Below are 22,975 nucleotides of genomic sequence, written 5' to 3' on the forward strand. Positions count from 1 at the left end.
GGTGATTAGTTCTGGATCACAAATGCCACTTCAGCTCAGAAGCAGAATCCTCAGTGAGGATGAACCTCAATTATTTTGGGAGGTGTGCACATAATCAATTTCCTAAATTTAGGTCAAATTAAAGCTCATATATGCAAATGCCAGCATTGAGTTTTTTTTGTTCGATTTTTCAGCTTTTGCTTTTAATCTGTAAGGATGAATCATACTGGCAGACACAACCACAGTTGCTTATGCTATCTGTTAGCAATTATTTTAACCCATTTTTAATCTTTTTTTTGCCTACAGCTATTTATAATACATTTACTGTATTAAGGCTATTAAGCTAAATATTGCTTGGGAGCACCTTGGTGTAAGACACAGGCTGAGGGGGCACAACGGTTGTCCAGGGCTAATGTGGTGCCAGGGGGTGCTCCAACTTATCCCAAAGGTATTAGTGGTGCTCCATCACTTTAGAGAACAGATTGACTGCTCCACATTTTGATCAGTTGTATGTTTTGGTAAACTCATTAAAACAAAAAAAAATACATTTTACTAAAAGAGAATAAAAAAGCAAGATTTGAAAGTACTGTTTCGAGGACAAGACACCACATATTTGGCAACAAACGAACCTACTAATATCAGGTCTGTGACTCGGTCGCTGTATCTCTCTTGCTCACTTCATCTCCTATGTCGAATGCCTTGCCCTCTATTTTAATGAACAGATGGCATGCTAGCACCTCAGAGACTATCAGAGTAAAAAGACCTTCAGTCTGGTGGAATAAATGCATCTTTTTTTTCTTGTTAACATCATTTTTTTCTTGCATCAGCAGATTGTCCTATTAAGACTCTTAAAGATTCTAGCAACAGTCCATTAGTCCCTCACTCTGCCGGTTTTAAAAACCCCGTCACTCTGTCTTCCAGATATTCCGTCTTTTATTTATTGTATGTTATTTATCACATTGCCCTCTAGAATTGCTGATGTCCTTGATAAATAGGAACAAAAATGTTGAATAAAATTTACTTTTCACTTTGTATTGTGATATCACTTCTGACATTGTGATAGTGAAACAAATGTGTGTCAGTAAAAACAGGTATCATTTATTAGTGATAATCCTGGATTTACTGCTTTTTGCACTGTCCTTTGGAAGGTCTGTACTAGAGTTTGCCTCATAGACATGAGGAGAACTGGCAACCAGTTAACAGTTAACTTGTTATGAAATTTTACAGTCTATTATGTCATATATCTTATAAAGGTTCCACCGGAAGCAACAAACATATCCATCGCCACATACTTCAGTCAGGATTCCTTCTTTGCTGCTTGTTGTAAAAACGTTATGTTTGGTCTTGAATGTAAAACTTTAAAATTTCTACTGGCCCTAATAGAAAACGGCAGGTGCTTATAATTGCAGGTAGTTGTGAGGACAGGTTTTTTTTCGAAAACCAAGAACCACTTAGATAGAAACACTAATATGCTGCCAGAAAGGCAAACCAAAACCTCTATGACATCAAATGACCTGAAGGAAGGTTTAGCTGAGACAGGAGTAGCGGTGCACCATTTTACTGTGCAGCACTGCTTGCACAAACAAGATCTGCATGGAAGAGTCACCGGAAGGGCATTTTACCTGTGACACTTCGCTCTGGTTAAGTATATAGTTTTGATATCTCATGGTACTATGAGAATGTATAACAGAGAGAAGCTATTTTGCATATCATATATCTTAATTTATTATTACATTTTGTAAAGTTCTGACTCCTATGAGTGAACTGCATTTGTTTTATTTCATGCACATTGACCATAAACTGCATGTGCAGGCTAGTGTTTCAGTTTTGTACATAATGCATAGGCAGAATTTGTGCCTGAAACTGCTGCAAAAATAGCAGTACATCGAATTCTGACATTTTTTTTTGCTTGTCCCTTTTCCAGAAAGATCCACAGTCCCAGCATTACTTAGTATCTACCCCTATGAAATCGGAAGTGATGGTGATTGAGTACTACAGAGTTTTTTCATTGCTTTTTTTTTCTTTAAACTAAGCATATTATTTCAGTAATTTGAGGAGGCACATTATGTATCGAGTCAAGCTGTAGTATGGATGCGCAATATAACATAGAACTGGGAGTCATCATACGGAATTCAAACAAACATACTGGCAAGGACAAAAATGTGATATAAGCTGACTGAAATTAAATTATTTTTCCCTAATGATGCAGATTTTCATGGCCAAGTTCTGATGCATAAAATGTCAGCGCTAAAGGAAGCACTAATTGACTCAATGCAAGCATCAATTAAGTATGTGGTGATGAAACTCACAATATGCAGCATGATGTAGTCACCCAGTCGAGGAGCACTATCAATGCGAACCAGGATGCCATCTTTGATGGTGGTACTGAAGCCTACAGCCAGTCGGTCTGTTCTTGTACTGGGTCGTTCATTGCTGGGCCATGTGTAAGTAATCAATCCGCCACCTTTTCCAAAGATATATGTGGCTCCCGCTGTAGAGAGATGAGGAAAAGACAAGATGTCAAATCAATTTAGGTGATCTTTATCCTTTTTCAATATAACATGTATACACTGAAATGAAAAGTTAAATAATTTGAGTACACTGTGTCATTTATACTCATTCATTTGATGCTGCACAGTGGTTGTCTGATTAGTCATTGAGCATTACTGAACTGAATCTGCCTCACTGATACTAGGAAGAATTTCCTAACATGATGTCACCTCAAGTGCACGCAACCAGCAGCAACCAGCTTCATGATTTAGCTTTTACTCTAAAACATTAACCCGCTGACTTCTTTGTTTTATCAGGAGAGTGAATTATCCCAAAAGTTAGGTTGCAGCTCAGCCTGTTGCACTTCTTAACATATCAAAGCACAAAGGTCAGGATACAAACACTCACTCACTCCTGATTACTTTTTAATTGTAACAAAAACAAGGGTGCTCCTGAGTGGCGCAACCGTCTAAGCGTTGGCCCTATCATCAGGAGATCGCGAGTACAGCCGTCTGTAGCCGGGAGTCCAAGAGAGCACAATTGGCCTCGCTCTCTCTGGGTGGGTAGGATGGCCCCTCCTTCTCCCCCCATCACTTAACGCGAAGCTAGTCAGTCTGTTAGCTGACGTAACAGATCTGGCGGTTGGCGTTGCATGAGCGGCAGTTCGAAAAGAAGCGTGGCTTCACAGGTCTCGGAGGAAGCCTGTGTAAGCCTTCACCCTCCTAGCGTTGATAGTATCAGGTGATTGGGGGAGTCCTAACTAGTGGGTGGAATCGGAGACGATTAAATTGGGGAGAAAACTGGGTTAAAAAAAAAAATTAACAGAAACAGATCAAAAACTACTTAGTAGTTTCCCAGGGTTGCATTTGAGACACTGAAATATCGTTCAAAAGCCTCTTTTCCACTGTAATGGTTCTGAGAAAGGAGGGTAACCTAGTGGCATTTCCACATGGACACGGTTCCACACAGAACACTTAAAAATGGGCTCAGTGCAATTTTCTCAATGCAGTTAGCTAAGTGTTCGGGGCCACAGAACTGTTTGGTGGGATGATGTGATGACATAGCTATTCGTGGATTAGGTCAATATTTATGTCAATACTGTGCCACCGCATTCTGTGTTATGTCAAATGAGAAAATAATCAAGTAAGTTCAATTTGCTCACACAGACGCCAAATAAATGAAAGCAGTGCACAATTTTAAATCCACCACTCAATAAACATCAAAGTTTCAATCTAACAACAACTTCTTTCATATTAAACAGCGCTGCTAACCTGAAGAGAGTAGCTGGTTAGTATTAGTTTATCTAGCATGCTGCTAGCTCTTCTCACCACAGAACGTTACTAGATTCTGACTAACAAAGGCTTTAGTGACACGAATTTAGATGACTCAAATCTGAGGAAGCAAAGACTTGTGTTACACGGACAGAAAGCCAAAAATAATCATGTTCTGTTGTATATGGCTTGGTAGCCTCCCAGCTAAGCTAATGATAGCTGGCTCCTTGCTCCTAGCCAGCTTAGCTGGTGAGATCCGAACACCCCAGTACAGGTTCGATTCATCTAACTGCCCTGCTGAAAAAAATATAGAAACTATTAAGCATTTCTGTTGGTTCCTGATGGTTTTGTGATGGGTTTTGGCTTTTTAATGCGTTGATATCACAATGCAAAATAACGGTTTAACAGGTGACCGATGGCTGATTCTAAATGCATTTGATGGTTTCCTAATGGGATCTAAAGGTGTTCTATAGGAAACTAGTGGTCTCTATTGAAACCCATTAAGCCAATTACCATTAGAAAGCAAAATCATTATGCTAATCCTAATGGTTTCTTATGGTCCTTTTTCAGCAGGGCCACCATAGAACAGGCTCAGTTTCAGTAACTGATGCTCAAATAACACCCATTTAGGGGACAAAGAATCCGAGATCATGTCAAGTGGCTGGTGTTCGAGTGGTGTCGCAGCTTTCTGTTTTAGCAGCACTAAAGATGGAAAACGAAACCGTAACCGGTCTCACAGGTCCACATCAGCGGTGAACAGCACGAGTACAACCATGGGCACCATTTGGCCCTACAGTGGAAAAGAGGCAAAAGTTTATTTGTGGTTCTTATATGCTACCCTATGGTGAATTGCTCTGAAACTGACTTAGTGGTCACAGAGGAGTAGAACCTAGTCTTACATCTGAGTAAGTTCTTTTAACAGTGCGCTCTACTGCCTTAACTGGTAGCTGGCTCCCTTTTCTTGACCACTGGGCTCAACTCCTGACCTCCAAGCTGCTTATACAGAGCTCTTTCCCAGGCAAAAAGTGGAAAAAAAAGAGGAAAAAGAAAAAGGTGGTAACATAAGCGTCACCAACAAATGCGTATCTCCACAAATAAGTATCCTTAGACTTTAGAACCTAAACCTAAGCCTAAAGTCACAGTGTTACCTACCTAAATCTGTAACGTTCATAAACATCACTTTTGCAATGTTGTTAATATCGTTCACAGAGCCCTGAAACTGCATCTTAGTCAATTGAGGTCAGGTCTCACAGGCACTGGGATTAAAATATCAGAATTTATGTGAAGCGTATCCAACAGGCATACAATAAGCTTAATAAAGAGATCAAAGAAAGTCATTGGAACAAATCAGTGTGATAACACAGCTGAAGAAATCCTCATACAGTTCTGGGGGCAATACACAGGAGAAGGAATCATGGGTACCATCGCATGATTCCCAGCATGTGGCACACTTTCCATCTCCTCCTTATTTGATGCTGCTGTCTCACATGAACAAATGGAGGAAGAACACCATTCTGTTGTGCAATGTTCATGAAAAGGTGGACACCAGGTCAATCGGCTGGGATTTTATCACCTGAGACCGCAAATGAGGTGATTCAAACAGAGGGCAATGCCTCTCAAGCCTCCAAGTGTGATTTCAATTCACAACAAATCTGCAACATTGTTTCATGCCTCACAAATAACAATTCCAGAGCAAATTACCTTTAATAATTTGTTGAACCTAATAATCTTTACAGTAATGCAATAAGAAAACCTGGTAATAGACAACATCTGTTTTTGGCAGCCAGAAGACAATATATGGCTAAAATGGAGCACAATGTCACATAGTTCCTTTATCAAAATGAGGTGCTCCTTCTGCAGTGTCAGTCTTTCAGTCTTTTTCACTGCCCTGCTTGCAGTGCCCCATGTTGTTATTGCTACTGAATGTGTCATGTAAAGCTGATGTGAATATCTGGACTGTTTGGATATTTCAATCATAGCTATCTGTGGTATTCTGGGGAATATTCAAGCAGGCAGATTTGAGTGAGCATCCCATACAATTGGCCAGTCAAGGCCCAAATTATATTACAGATTCTCCCCTAGTAAAACTAACTTAGCTTGAATAACACTCTTATTGGTATAGCATTGGTGATCTCGCCTTGGAGTAGATTTGGCATAGCTCAGTGAAAGCATGGATATGCCGTTTCAGATCACCACTTAATTCATGGTATCAAAAGACAGCATTTTGTGACTGTAAGTAATTATTGTCTGTGCAGACTGAATTAGTTTAAGGTATACCTATTTTTTTCAACCTGGTGAAATGAGAGCAACACTTCTTGCTTCTTAGTGATTCATTCTGCATGAGCCATCCTGCTTCACTGCTGCAGTGTACATGAGGTTCTGATGTACATGCCAAACCCCAGGGAGTCAATTATCTCATTCAGAGAATTTGCTTAATACACGAGAATACCCTTCAGTCCTCACACTGCATACTGTATCACACACACACACACTGCACTGACACGCTATTTTGCATTCCACAACATTGAGAGTGAAAATAGAAAGCAGTAACTATGAAACTGTTTTTAACAGTTGCTGAAAGCTTTTTTACATCTGGTGGTTTATGTATAAATTCATTGGTTTAAATTGCATCTTCTGCAACAGTTTGTGGCTCTTTAATTCCAGTCTGAAGAAAAATTCATTAAAAAACCTTCAATACAGAACTAAATAAGGTGAGCTGTCAAACACAGGAAAATTTCTTCCTCCCTCATAAATGATTCTAAAACCTGACATCAACTGTGTTTTTTTTAATTGTGTTTGTGTCAAACTGCATTATGAGAATGATACTCTGTCTTATTTTCAGAATAACTGTAGATACGTCCCTGCATTAGTCTTCACCATGTAAAAAATCCTTAATAAATCTCTTCAGTATTTGTTTTTTCTTTGCCTCAAATGTATTTATTTTTTTTAAAAAGTCCCCCCTGTTGGTTTCAGTCTTTTGATTTATTCAATACCAAACATAGTCATGTCTCTTAAGAAGGCTTTTCTAATAATATTTCATTCTTATTTGAGCCAAATATATTCACCATTGTGTAAAACATCTATATGCTATGCCCTGGATAAGAGTCTAAAGAACAGTCTAAAGTCTGACTTCTTAACTATTTATTTATGCTTATAAAGTATGTTGGCAGCAGGGATTAAATTAGGATTTTAAAGATTAGGGAGCCCTGTTTTGTCCATGGGTGTCAACAAAGTGGGTAAAATCTTTTTCAATTTATGTGGAATTACATGGATTCTCAGCATTATTATCATGAAAATGCGATTGAGAACACTGATAACATGCTTTTGTATGAAGTCAATTAAGTCAATCGGATGTTTCATGTATTTCTTGTACTCGGTGCTGACATCAAAAATATATAACAAGTCACATTTAAACTGGCAACATAAACTGTTCTAAACAATCATGTCACCTAATCTTCACCTTTTAACTATATGCTTTGACCAGCTGCCTCCTATTTTTAAGAGACTGGTAGTAGAGCTAATGCAGTTCATTAAAAATACAAATGTGTGAGATGGTTCACCTCTGTGCAACACTTTATCACCAAGTATTCAGTACTATTCACTCAGACTTGGAAGCACCCTCGTCAAAGTACAGAAAACCACAGCCTTTAACTACTAATACTATAAACTAGTTATACAAATGCAAATGTGTGCCATTGAGTACTTTAGCAACAATCAATTGGCAAAACAGTATATTAATGATCACAGTTATGCAAAACTGTCAAATTTAGTAAAACCCATTTATATGGAACAAGTCTGCTGTAAGAAAAAAGGTTCAATTTAGCTTCAGTTCTGACAACTGTATCTGGCCATGCAAACCAAGTAAAAAAAAAACAACAACAACAACACAGTTAAACCCCTTGAATTAAAGCTACAGGTCCACACTTCAATCCCATCTCGACTGCTTTATGTCAAGTCCATTTTGGTGCTATACAGAGGCAAATTAACAGAAATTGTGCCACTGTCCAAGTACTTATGGGCCTGACTGTATTTACAAGTGATTTAGGCAAGTTCTGATGTTGGGAAGATTAGTTCTGGATTACAATGCCATTCCAACTCATCCTTAAGGTATTGGATGGTGCTCCATCATTCCAGAGAGCTGCATTTTGTCACATTCTATTAGCATTTTTTTTCTATGAGCTTTATGAATGAATGGTTTGTCAACTTGAATTAAACCAATAAGGTCACTGATGCCTGGCCAAAAAGATGAATTATGTGCCAAAATCAAACGCACTGCTTTGCAATTATTTCTATCTTTTTATTTGAGCACTTGCGTCAAATACTTGTGTCAGTAATATGTGCACCTTAAAGCAGAATTTACTAATAAGAGGTGCAATAAGAGACAATATGGCAAAAATATAAATATTGCAAAACATAAGAAATTTTCATGATATACTTTGTCACAATATTTATTTTTTCAGATAAGTTGGAACAGAGAAAAAAAGCCAGTAGTGCTACATTTAAAAAAATACTTTCATCAACTTTGAATACAATGATTTTTATTCAATATTTGGCATACTGTTTTGCTCTAAATCCAGTTACACGAGACAAAATGTGCTCTCTTTATAATAAAACAAGCAGTTGATCTATGTCCTATGGGTACTGAGGGTACTCACAATATGCTCAGAAAAGCATGCTGTATTGTGACAAAATTTATCACAATAACTATATATGTTGTCATCTTGCCCAGCCCCATTGGAGACTTTTGGACATATAATGTACATTTTGCAACGGTAACTTAAATAATATCCCCTGAACTTTTGGAACCATGTACCCTGGCCTAAGCGTGCTTGTAGATTTTACACACATCTTATTTTATATTTGTCTTGCGACATTCTAAAGCAATATATGTGTGTATATTGAGTATTTTACAATTGCTTCAAAGGTGGCTCAGCTAATCAGAGAACCCCAGAACAACAACAATAATAATAATAATAATAATAATAATAATAATAATAATACATTACAAAGAAATGATATGGGTATAAAACCCATGTGCTCATTTAAGCCGGAGTACAGTGTACAGCTTGGTGGATAATATCCTAGCTATTGTCACCTACTGTATGTAATAAAATTTTACCAATCAGACTTCTGTCCCTATATGACTTTCATTACAGCTTTTCAATGTCAAATATGTCAGTGTAAATGCAAAGTGAACCACAACTACAATGGAACAATGTACTATTTTCTGTGTTGGTCCAGACCAAGAGAACCAAACTATAAATGTAACCACAACCTTAAAGCTGTTTTCATACCTGGTTTGTTTTCTATATTCCAAACCAGAGTTTGGCATTTTTTGACACTGTACCTTTTCTTTTAGTTCTTTTAGTTGTTTCATACTGCAACGACTAAAGTTCACCAAAATACTCAGCGCTATTTTTTTTTTAAACATTCAGTAGCCTATCACTTTATAAAATCCAGATTGATCCCTCACATCTATTACTGATATAAATGTATTATTCTACCCCTACCATTGATTAAAATACAGAGGTGTAATGTCTACATATATTACAATCAAACCAATAAAAATAAACCTCACTTGATCTACACATCTTTATGAATGAATGGTTTGTCAACTTGAATTAAACCAATAAGGTCGCTGATGCCTGGCCAAAAAGATGAATTATGTGCCAAAATCAAACGCACTGCTTTGCAATTATTTTATTTCTTTAATGCCATTATTAGCAGCAGCTCGTATGAGCATGTATCATTAATCAAATATTAAAAATTCCAAATAATGCAAACAGTATGGTGCTGATGTGCTGCTAGAAGAAGAGAAAAACAAACCCTGATTTTGAATTCTCTTATTTGGTGCGGACGATCGTAAAAATGTATTTCCACCAGCAGCAAAATAAACCAGGATTCACTTGGAAGTGGACCAAGAGCTACAATTTTTGGCAGACCAAGGTTAATATGTTTAGTGCGCACCTGAATATGGGGGCACTGTTCACACCTCTAAAAACAAACCCAAGAAGCTGTTCAGTTTATCTGCAACAAACAAGGTACATGTGAAAGCACCAGAGCAATGGCACCAGGGTTAAGTTCAGTCAAACCAAACCTGCCCATGTGAACGCTCTTAAAGGCATTAAGATGTGGCTTCATCTTCAATTATCAATTATTCAATCAACTCTGGCAAATCTCAGCCTCTCTTTCACTTGCAACCCCTGGCCCAGGTATAGAACTCTCTCTTTCTCTCTCTGTCTGTCACAGACACACATACACAACCAGTCACCCAATAGGAGTGTGTGATGATTCTGTGACCATCTTTGCTGCAGTCACCCAATTACCCAGCACCCATACTGAGAACAGTGGGAGTCCCAGAAGCCCTCAGACTGAGAGGCAGGTATGAGACACACACACACACACACTTCTGGAGCAGTGTTTGTACTTTTATCTCATAAAGTGGTATCTCATGGGCTTTCAGCAGAGCTGTCTCCCTGCGGTATAGAAAACAGGACAAATACGTTTGATGTGGTCCAATATTATGCTGCGGTGCTGAGGCACTAGTGGAATAAAAGCAAGGAGAAAAAATGAAAATATGAAAATATGCGCATGTAGACCGTTTCTAAGCCAGCAGAGTAGTATTGCCATTTGAGCCATTATTATTATCTATAACTAAGACTGTTTATTAACAGAGCTTGCATCTCAGCCACTTCATAGGCTATAATGTAACTTCTGCAGGAATGCCTGCTTATAAACTACAAAGAAATATTCAAAATCCAGGCTGGCTCTGTATTGTTTCTAGAATGAGCTTTACAGTAAAAATGGTTTGCCTTGTTACAACTTTCTTACTATCTTACTGTGTTTTCAAATTATTTTGCTCAAAGATCAATGGCTGTTACCCCACAAAGGTTTAACATCTGATTACGTTGAGACCATTCCACCTGTGATTAACAGTGCAGCCCTAACACAACCTCAGCATTCTTAAGGTTTAGAATTCACCTCAAACTATTTTGTGGGTTCGCCTATGGAAAATGATTTCCTCTGACCATTCTTTTCTAATAAGCCAATGTTAAATGGAAATGCAAGTGGAAATAGTATTAAGTAGCTGTATCTGAGCTAGCTGAGCATTTGATGATAGGTGGGGCTGGTGCAAGGGGGAGGTAACACATGATACTGGGGAAGTAAAATATGATATTGATAATGGTTAATATAACTTTCCCCTGCATGGTGATGTAACCACAAATCAGAAGACGCTTTAGAGGCCTGCAAAAGTCTTTACATTTCATAGATTGTTCCTGGAAAATAAAATGATATGATAAACTGTACCTAATATGACCAGGGACATGAACTAACAAGGCAAAACAAAAAGGTCATTTTCACTTTAGGTTTAAAATAGCCCTTCTTCAGAATCAAGCTTTTATGAGCATTTCAGCTATATACAGTTATTTGACAACATACGTAATTTAACAGTCTTCCCCTAGGTCAAATAAAAGCACACAAACAGGGATAATTGCTAATAAAACAGAAGACAAAAATAAAGAGCTAATTCCAAAGCAACTTCATTTTTGCAGCATGCAATGATAAAATGAATGATGATGTCTAATGTTAAATGACAAATGGATCTGCCAGAAAACAAACTTTTTTTTCTACCAGCACTGCAGCATTGTTGGTCTCCCCTGTGGGGAAGAAAATACCAATTAGTGTCACCAGTGTCAACAAGTGAAAGTGTATGTTACATCACACTTTGATCATCACTCCTTCTGATTTATAACTATGCAGGCCAATCCAGAGAAGACCACACTTAAACTCTGGCTGCCACTATCAATTATATTAGGTATTGAGTAATATACCGATTATCTAGACAAATAATCAAGTAAGTTTTTTTTTTTTTAAAGGTTCAATATTAAAAATGGGCTTAACACAACAGCAGCAATTTGAACTGAGTCATTTGGCTCAAGCAGGGAATCGTAACAGCCCTAGCCTAGTCTTCCTTTTTTACATTTTTTTTTGCAAGGAGCAGCCTGATCTGCCATCTGTCTCACAAGAGAGGAAGGAAGTAGTACAGCCAGAAGTTGAATAATGCGTTAACATGTTAAACATGAGTGAGAGATACAGAAAGAAGGAGTGAGAGAGAGAGAGAGAGAGAGAGAGAGAGAGAGAGCGAGAGAGAGAGAGAAAGAGAGAGGAATGGATTAGGCAATCCATATTCCTGAATTTCCAGAAGCAGAAGGAGGGATGGTAATCACTGTTCTAAGCAATAGTAAAGGCATCTTGAAAAGAATCAAATAATTACAATCGAGTATCTTTTACATTTTATGAGTTATTACACAACTTTACTTACCAAATACACGTGGTACTAAGCAAAAGTCAGAGACCACAGTTCATTTATTTAATTTCTAGTAAAAGTGACCATTAAGTACATCAGGACAAAAAACAGGAAGTGTGTGTATTTAACAGAATATTACAGAGAAGCCTTAAGAACCAAATTTATCATATTTTTCAGTATTTATTGTGTCCACTCTTCGCCTTTATTAGAGCTTCCATTCTTTTCGGGATTTGCTTCCAATCTTTAACAAGGAATCTTCAGGGATATTTCTTACACACCTCCAGTTTGGTCTCAGATTGTCTGCTTCTCACAATCCCAGTAATCCTCAACACATTCCGTGATGCTGAGGTCTGAACACAGAGGTGGGTAGTAACTAGTTATATTAACTACACTACATGTACTAAAGTAAAATACTGATGGATTTGTACTGTGCCGAGTATTTTCAAATCATAATACTTTTACTTCTACTCAAGTATATTAGTGAGTAAAGAAATCTACTTTTTACTCAGTTATATATTTGCCATTCATAATTAGTTGCTAATTCCCTTCCCTTGTGTTTAATTTCATTCTGTTTTGTTACTGACAACATCTGTACTGCTTTGTGATTGGTGGAATGTCAGATTTTAAGTTTTAGCATTTTATTTTAGACTGAAATAGAAAAATAGAGTCATTCAAACTTCAGTTCCTGTGCTGATACAAGCTGGATGGACTAAGAAGTTCCACTGCAGTTCTATAAGTTAATCAGCACTTAAATAGTTTTTTAACCTGATACTTTTCTACTTTTACTACATTTTACCCAAGCATCCATACTTTTACTTGAGTATTGATTTAGGCTACTCTACCCACCTCTGTCTGAACTTTGGGGTGGTCCGTCCATTGTTCTGAGGAAACCAGCAGCTTCTTTGTTTGATTTGCAAATGTTCTTTATCTATTTAGTTTTCTCAATACTGGCTACTTGACAGCTACATGTTTTCATACCCATATGATCAAAGATGAAAGCTTTAAGTACTGATTATCTGATGGTGACAATTTTGGTGCTAAAGTTAAAAAAATTGAATCATTAATGAATTACTAAATTAAATGAATAAATAGTGTGCGCTGACCTTTGCACAGGACTGGACATGCTTAAATTCCTGTGTAAAATGCTCCAAAGCAAATATTTCATGATGTAACATTCCCTTGAAACTTTTTTCCTTCAAAAGATGATCCATTAAATCCATAGTTTGAGGGATAACATGACATCTTGAGTCACAGCAGCAGCCCGGGGATGGAAAGAGGGGACTATTATAAAGAATAACTGAGATAAAGTTGGCTGCAAGTGAGAACTCATTTATAATTCAGCCTTCTCAGGGGATAGGCTGTTGCCTGTTTGCCATTCCAATATTTCACTGTGCTCAGACACCGCAGTATAGGAAAACCAGTTAGAGGAGACAAAGATAAGTGCTAATTCCAAAACAACAGCTGGAGTTCCATATCCAGTTCATTAAGAGCTATAGTAGATGCTATTTTCTCAAAGTGCTTTCAAATGTACACTCTGCGTGTGATTAAGACAGGGAAAAATATATCCAGAAATATCCAGCATTTCTAGACATACTAATCCACAACAACTTGTAGAGACAGGCTGGCACTGATTGAATAACGTACTTGTTGGGATGACCAACGCATGACAGGATGCAATTAGTGACAATATGGAAATGATGCTTGAATGCACCTCAGATGGCAATATTCACTTGAGGTTAATTAGAAGGTCTGGACTGCAGTGAGAGCAGCCAATATGCCGGAGGTGATAATGCAGACACATTTACAATACCGCAGCCTAACAGCCACAATCAGTATCAACTGCTATTTTTTGATGCGCTTGTTTCAAACTGAGAGAATGAATCTACTGCACAAAGACACATTTCCCTTTCAATTTTGACTGCGCATACCGAAGTTGTAGGATAAATTGGAAAATGAAAAAAGGAAAAGCACACTTCTTAGCAGAGTCGCAGTAATCCTTCCTTTGTTGACAACTTCAAATAAGAATCCTTCTTGTTCTATCAAGAGGCTGGGGCACCAATGCACTCAACAATTATTCAAGGCGAGATCTCAGATAGAGATATCCGACAGTGAAAGACACTTCTTTGTGGGCTGCTCCTGTTCTAATCTCTTCGATAACATGGCACAAGTCTTCATTATTCTGTCTCAGAGCCTGGCCAGCAGGGAAAAAGAATCATACTGGTTGGCATGGTAACCTTGCCTGTCAACCTCAATACTTTCGATAAGAGCAAGTATTGAAGCAAATGCTGCCAATCTCTCGTTCTGACCTATGGTTCCATATGGGCTAGAGGGACAGAGTCGTATGAATGTATAACTCAATTCCCTTTGATCTCTCTCCCTCGCTTCACGTCTCATTCTCTCTCGCTCTCTGTCTCTCTTGGGGAGTCATGTCAGAGCGCAGAGGCAATGCCCTTTCCGTTCTTATATAAGTGGCGCACTGTCTTGGCACAGCGAGCCGTGTAACATGCTGGAATAGCTCATTGAAGTGATGGGGCTGGCCATTGGGAAGCTGAACTTAAATATTCAGGAGATTTCTTCTAAACCTTTTTACGCTTTGTGACTGGGGGATCATGGTAAATTGTGATTCTTTCTGTTTTAGAGTACTGCTTAGTTTTCAAACTGTGTTGTTTTGGTGTTTTCTGTTCTCTCAGTTTCTGCCTTGTGTAGACCTGCCTGCTTGCATTTGACTAGGCCTGGAATTACTAAGAATTATTGACAATCAGCATGGTTCCTCTTCATTTACACAAACACTGAGTTGCCCTGTGAACAGCAGCATAAGTGAACGTTATGCTGGTGACATTTGGCCTGTCACAATAAAGAAATTAAGGGCCATATAAATTGTCATAGTTTGTTCATTATAGGCAACTATTAAAATACAAGCCTAAAGAGGTTGATTAGTTAATTGGCTAGCTTGCTTCCTAGTTGTTGATACTTACTAGCTCCCAACTGACAACATAAACAAATATTATTCACTGCTGGCCTTTAAAGGTGTTGTAGACATATCTCTAAATAAAAATATTTTTCTGCCTTTTAATTTACATGTGCTTGCGTTAACCCAACAGATAAAAATACACCCAGTTTACATTCACTGTTGCAAGTAAATAACAATGATCAGCTCAAGCTTTTTACATGGAGTTTTTCACTGAAACTTTCGCATCAAATTTAAGGTGCTGCTTTTATGTAACACTAAGAACATGTGAAGAAGATGCAGAGGAAAAAGAAATCGATTCATCGAGTAGTAAGAGGAGACAAAAATATTTTTTTTTTAGCCATTGCAACTCAAAGACACAGACCCTGGACAACCTACACTTTCAAAAACTGGCATGCTTTTTTGTAAACATAGGCATTATGGATTTGTCTCTCCTTCAGTCACAAACAGAAACTGTCCTAAATATATAGAACTTGTACATGCAAAATAACTATAGTTTTAAGTAAGGAAAATGTATCAATAGCTGTGTTCCAAATACCTGTCCAGGGTGTTTCCTGCCTTCCGCCAAATGACTGCTGGGGTAGGCTCCAGCTCCCCCCGCGACCCAGGATAAGCATTTTAGAAAATGTGTATGTGTGTGTGTGTGTGTGTGTGTGTGTGTGTGTGTGTTCTGATTTACAGATTTTTCAAATTTGCTTATCATCCCAGGCCTAATTATGACCTCTGCCTGTTACGATGAGTGTTGAAAGCCCCTTAATAAAGCTACTTTGCTAATGCATCCTGCTGCTCGTCCCACTCATTACAGTTCCCTGACTGACTTAAGTGTCATTAGTTTGTTGTTCCTTTAATCATAAATATGCTATAAACGAACAAATTTGTATAATATGTATTGTAGCAGAAGTAGTTTTAACGTGTATGAAGATCGTCAAAATATTGCATTTAATATTCATTTAAAATAATTGGAATTATCTTTTGAATTATCTATGATGTCATAACTGTACCGGTCAGTGCCACTTGTGTTATGTGTATGCCGAGACGGTAGGTACAAAAGTTGAGCTCTGCTCCTAAAAATAATATGAAGTGTGAAAATCACTATAAAAAATGTTGTAACTTTGTGAAATAGTTTGTGAATATATGTGGATTACATTTGTATACAACAGCTCTTATAATTTGTTCAGTGTATTGATATTAGCAAGTGATCAGATTACCATTGGGTAGATACAGAGAAGTCTTCCTCTTGTCAGTAAACAAACTGTTTAACTGTGGTTTACATTTTGTTGAACAGGAGCTAAGAGCTGTAGACTACACCTTTTTATGACCCCAACATTTCGTTCTTGTGTTTGTCAGCTAGCTAATAAACTGCACTAGTCTGAACCCGAAGCTCTTATGAGGAATCATCATTACCTGCAATAACTGGTCACAGACCAATACAGAGGGCTTACAGTATCACAGAGGTTAAGTAACCTAATCCTTTAGGCTATGACTGGAAAGACTTCCTCTAGACGCACACTGCATGAACAAGTTGTGCTTTAAATGAAACCATTAATTTTTTTTAACAAATGCAACAGATGCTTGCTACTGTACATGGCAGTGCTTGGGCTGAGCAGAACAATTTTATCAAATGCCTTGCCTATGTCTTGATATTAAATCACGGCAAGAAACTCGATAAAAGCCCTACAAATATACATACGGCACTACGGTGCATGTATACAGAATGACACGCGGAGGTCCAGATCATGTAAGATGATGTGCCTTCAGGGCTATTTGGAAACTCCTTTTTCATCAGTGCACACTGCACCAGAATATAAATATGTTGGACAAGCCATAGAGGGCCAATGTGATCCCAATATGGTCCTAATGACTTGTGCCAGTTTGGCTACATTCAGCCTTGTCTCCATGATTAATGATTTCAAAAAGTTCGAAATTAAATAATTCACCCATACAGTTATATGACAAACACACAACCCTACATAATGTGACATTTCCCATGTCATGGTTGTCCTCACCAAGGAAAAAAAAGTCCAAACACAAAGCAAAAATTCATCTCCTTAAGACTGCCATTTAGCTGGGATGCAGAAGTCTGCATGTTATTTATTTCCAATCCTTATCAAAGATAAGAAATTAGTAATTAAGATTGCTGACGCCCTCACTGCCTCCCCATTTGGGAAACAGATGAGTGGAAAGAGATCGATACAAACGGTTCCTTAAGACAACTGTAATTAACAAAAAATTCATAAGACGCTGTATTAATGGAATCCTAAGCACTATGAAGCTTTTTACAACAGTAACTCAGACTTCAGTGATATACATACATACATACATACATACATACATCATCTAAACCGCTTATCCTTCTGGGTCACGGTGGGGTGCTGGAGCCTATCCCAGCTGTCATTGGGTGGAAGGCAGGATACACCCTGGACAGGTTGCCAGTCCATCGCAGGGGACTTCAGTGATATAGGTCTATTTAACTCTTAAAAGTTGCAGCCATCTCCGCTAACAAATACTGTCCAAAGAGCAGATTTAAAGTTTTCAATCATCACATTTATGTGTGTAAGTTTAACAGGAGATGTTTTGTATTTTCCTGACAATGAAACAAGTGGAAAAATGACATAAGTGTAGTGAAACCTGTCGCTAAAGAACATGAATCAAAGGTCAATGTAAATTCCTTGTGTAATTCTACAACTGCTTTGAAACAGTAATAAATAGTAAAAGATAGTAAAAAACAGAGAGAACTCTTAAGGGTTAATGATGGCCCACACACATATGTTTGTGCAAGCAGTCCTGGTTATTACACATGGTCTGTAGGAGCTTTGTATCTCATGCTTGCTCCTTCAGGTATTCTCCCAGCCTCTCTTCTTTTTCTCCCTTGCTCACTTCCTTTGAAGATGTACTTAACTGAACTGATGAGAAATTTCAGGCAAAGAACAGAGGCTTTCAGAGCAGCTCATGAAAGGCACTGGAAAAGCTGGCGTTTGGAGTAAGCGAAATAGAAGGGGGAATTGGGGACGGAGGTGCCGTGTGCAATGTCTCCGCGCACCATAAAAAAAAAAAAAAGAAAAACAGACATAAACCTACATGTGTCTTTAGAGTTTGATACATAATGTTAATAAATGGTGAAACAGTGCTAAATCTAAAAAATAATGGCAATGCCCTGTACGTATATCTTTACCATGAATGTATTTAAAAAATATTTGTTTAAAGCCAAAACCCTCGTCACTATTCTCAAAACTATTATAAAATAACATATCAGGCAATACATTCAAGATCATATCATGTCATCATAATAGTTTTCTGTGAGGTAGCTTTAGAGCTTCAGAGGAATTGCCAGTTCCCATCACTACTGCTTGTGAACAATTCTGATTTGTTCAGTTCTTCTAGAACAGAGTATTTCACATCAGATCACCCTGAATGACTTTGTTAACTTAAAGATTTTGAATGTTGAAAAATTCCTGTTTAAATACAACTTAATGCACACTTCCAGAACACAGTTACAAACCACATTTGTAATTGGTGATGAACTGAGAAGGTAAAATCTACAAACAAAAGCTAATATGCATTCAGAAACATATTTTTTGTTAACAAAACTTGATAAGATTTAGAATCACTTTCCGACAAATACAAACAATTGTATCCTATAAACTAGGTAAGCAAGCAAACAAACATACCAATCATTCCTTTTTAGACAAGCTTTTTCTGGTAGATGGGACAACAAAGTGGGCCTCAGAGGGCATATTTTGCATTTCAAAATTGTGGTGCCAAAGCACGTCAACTTTACTCAGCTCTCCCACAAAAAGACATGTTTCTGGAGATACGCAGCAGGAGGGATGTGCACATGACAGACTGGAGTTTTTTACTGAGGAGACTAGCACAGACTGACAGCAAGATGGATCACTTTCTTCATGCCTGAGACCACTGACTGTGGATAGTGTTAATTTATGTTATTAGGCTGTTATCTATTATCAGTGGTCTAACAAACAAAGAGTCTTCAAAGTTTAATGAAAGATGCGTTTAACACATCCTTGTTCTAGGAAATGTTTTCATTTAGAAACAGACATCTGGGTATAGTTTCTTCTGTTTTGCTAGAAGCTGCGTGCTATGAAAGAAGAATGTTAGAAAAAAAGCAGGGAGGAGTTGTAAGGATATGCATACTGAGCTTTCATCTTTAAATACGTCACTACAGTATGAAACAAGGCAACACATCAAAGAATTTTATAGAAAACATTTGTTCCTTCATACTCTGTACTACCTTGATCAATTAGTTATTTTTCACAAGGTGAAACGCTTCAAATTCTTTCTGCCAGGTTGAGAAATCAAAGTACCTGAAAAGAACATTCTCAAAAATGGTGTTAATTAACAACATACTTTTTGCCGTATATTTCAACATGTGTTTTGTTTTAAGAGTGCATGAATATTCAGCAATCATGAAACAATCAATTACTATTTTATCAGAAAAGAGCAAAGGAAACTAAAAATGGCACCAATCCGATACCATGAATCCGAATGGTGCTATTATCAGTAGAATATGCTGGATCAAATGTTGAAGCGAAAGAGAATCAATCCAATCCAATTCTGCAACAAATCTAACCTGAAATATCACACACTCACACTGTGACATGTACTTGGATAAGTCAAAACATTATGGCCACTCAAAGATGAAGATTGTCATAGTTGACATGTTGTATGGGGGGGAAAATGGGCAAGTGTGAAGACCTGAAAGAGTCAAATTCTTATGGTAAGACAACCTACCAACAATGTTTCAATAAAAATGGCTTATTTTAAAGCTAGTTTTTAAAGATGAAATACTGTATCAATACTGTCTGATGGTTATGGTTGTGAAACAGTATTAGCATCAGAAAAAAAGTATTATCATGCCATCAAGGAAACAAACTGGCTTTATCAAGGTTAGATCTACAGAAGACAACCTGGAACCAAAAAGGAAGCCAGGCTTGAGTCAGTGTAATGAGGTTTCTCCAACCAAAACAATTAAAGATGAACATCTGTTCACCAGACAAGGACATATTACTATAGCTCTAAGATCAATGGCAATGAGTAAGCGTGTATACAGTTTACATTTTCTATCCATATGACATCATGACTAAATCTAGGTATTGGCAAAAGAGTGAAAATACAATTTACCAGGTTATACAATTAATATTTTACATACTGCTGATTTGTACATCAGAGACTGCCCAACTAACTAATATCATTTCCTAACTGACCAGGAAAACGTGGCTGACACGCATTTTTTTTTTTATTACAATGAATATATACACAGTATATCATGGGTAGCAAATCTAAAGTCATAAAAAAAAATCAGTGTGACATATTTGACCATGTATGTGAGCAGACTGAATATTTCAAATCTGTGGAAATAAGGTCCCTCTAAAATGAGGCAAAACAATAAGAAAAACAACTCTAATGTGACTATATCGCTTTAGTGGCTAGGCTCAAATATAGTAATGCAGTATCTTTGCAGTCAGATTTACCAGATTTACTTTCTGCAGGATCCAACAGCACTATGATTTCTTATGACCAAACAGTTTAATCTTATAATCTTTAATATTTATTCACAAAACTAAACTCTTAACCATAGTTTTTTATTAAAACGACCAGTATTTCATTTTACACAGGTCAAACCAAGCAATTAAGCTCTGCCAGACTACAGCCCTCTATGAGGGCTTCCCAAAGAGCATGAGGAAGAAATTCTGGGAGAAACCAAGACTCAAAATGGAACCCAGGACCCTCCTCTGGACGACACAGTATTGTGTGTTAACCCTCTGAGGCATTTTCTTAATTTCTGCGTATCTTTTTAAATTCTACTTTAAAGGCACATGCATATAACATGATACTCATATGTTTCATATCAAAACGCTATGCTATCTTCGTTGCTACTTTCCAAAACTGCTGCAGCAACTTCAGCAGCTGTAAACTCTTTGTACGCCACGTGTCCACGACATAATAGAAAAGTCCTTAGTTATTTTCTGACTGTCCATTGGTCATTTTGACACAAAATGTAGATGGGCAAACGAACCTACCAATTACACGGTGAGAGGCAGATGATGTGTATCTGAACCCCAGCTTCATAACTAAGAGTCACGCAGGATCTTGTGATAAGATGGAATGTAAAGGGCAGACTCTAGAGCAGGGACCACAATTCTGAGATCAGTATTGAAAATGCTTCTATTTTGCATTGTTCTCTAATTTAATGCAAAAGTATTCATTACAAATTATATTATAATAATAATCTGTATGAAAAGTAGAATCTTTGAAATATTTACATGAATTTAAGAATTTATTTGTTTGCCCCCTTTTGTTTTACTAACAGCATGCACGTGAGCTGGCACATATCAGTAAAACTGAAAACCTCTGGTGAGTGGATCAAATCCACCTGAAAGCCATATGAGCACAAGTTTAAACAGAGGGAATAAGACTAAAAAAAAATAATAATAATAAATTCACAAATTTTCAGTGTGGTCTCAGTCTTTTGGACCTCACTGTTGTATTTCATTCCTCACTCAACATTTGTGATCTGTGTATATTTGACTTGATAATGAAATTGCAATACAAGTGAGACGAAATAGAGGCATTTTGATCATGCAGAAGAAAGATCTGTGGCATAAATCAATGACTAGGGTGAGGTATCAGCTTTTTCGATAGATACTAATACTGATACCTAGACTTTGATACTGATACCTGAATGTTACTTTTATTGATACCTTCTTTTGCAATAGAAGCTAGAAGTGGGTGTGGTTAAAACCAGAAATAAGTGTGAGGCACTGGAGGCTGGTATATTTATGACTGCAATGTATTACAATAAGCTCTGATGTCATTAACATGCATGCGAAATACAACCAATCATCAGTCTACATTTTGGAACAAGCATGCTTACTGGCTGACTGATTGACTGCATAGGTATTGAAATTTGACAGTGAATGACATGATTTTTAGTCTATAAAACTCATAACTTGTAATTTGGTCAGTAACAAAGTAACTGAATTTTGATACCCAGCTGTACACGACAGACGATAAAAATCGGTCAGAAACGACCAAAAAGATCTAACACTCCAAAGCTCAGAAATGCAATAAATAACAAAGGAGCAAATGTGAATTTAGCAGACGCAGTTAAACCCATACTTAATTTGTTGTACTTGCAATCAGTTACCCCTACCAATTAAATATAGAATGTTATTGCTTTGTTTATTCTGTCATCATTATTAGTATCCCTTTAATTGTTATTAGTGACAGCAAAATACCTTCAAATTGATTTTACTGTGATTTGTCATTGCTTCATTAAGCCACATACTGATCAAGGCCCATAATTTTTAAGGATATTTAGTGCTGTACCTTAGATTAATGACAAAATTTTTTGAAAAATGAAAAAGAACGATTTGACATTCATTCAGTAAAAACCGTATTCAGTAAAAGTCAAGGATTCCGTCAGGGAGCATTCTGAACAGATGGAAGAGGATATCTCTTAATAGTGAGGCAAGATGCCCCTTATTTTTCCTTTTGTGCTATAAAACCAAAACTGTCTGCTATTCCAATTCAGCTCCCCTAACATTGTAGACTTATGCGTCATCATCTCATGTACAAATATGGTTTACCATCACAGTAAATGTTGTTATTGGGGACATTTCCCCCCCTAGCAAATACAATTTAACAATACAATTTTAACACCACTGGAAGAAGCAACAGAGTTGTGAGTCAAAGTCTGTCTTAATCCTATCTGACATGTGCTCATAGTTCTTGCTTTCATCACATTCACATTTCTGTCTACAGAGGGACATAAAAAGATGATTGCAGCTGCTCAGATAAATCAATAAATCATTAGGAGCGATGCAGGAGGCAGCTCTCTTGAGTGTAGTGTGTTGGTGAGAGATTACCCTGAGCTCGACACAACTGCACTTTAATCAGGTGCCTGTATTCAGGATAAAGCTGTGAGTGGCAGCACACTCC

The 22,975-nt window shown here is 37.4% G+C and overlaps 1 protein-coding gene across 2 annotated transcripts in view; it reads right to left on the bottom strand.

Annotated features, from left to right (window-relative positions):
- nrxn3b (neurexin 3b) overlaps positions 1-22,975 on the bottom strand; it is a 308,570-nt gene that overhangs the window by 58,793 nt on the left and 226,802 nt on the right. For both annotated transcript variants that reach the window (XM_036582439.1, XM_036582438.1), the window contains one exon: positions 2,289-2,470. In XM_036582439.1, the coding sequence (XP_036438332.1) occupies positions 2,289-2,470 (182 nt within the window). The remainder of the gene's footprint in view (positions 1-2,288; positions 2,471-22,975) is intronic.

Source organism: Colossoma macropomum, unplaced genomic scaffold, assembly GCF_904425465.1.
Source record: "Colossoma macropomum unplaced genomic scaffold, Colossoma_macropomum, whole genome shotgun sequence".
NCBI classification, from domain to species: Eukaryota; Metazoa; Chordata; class Actinopteri; order Characiformes; family Serrasalmidae; genus Colossoma; species Colossoma macropomum.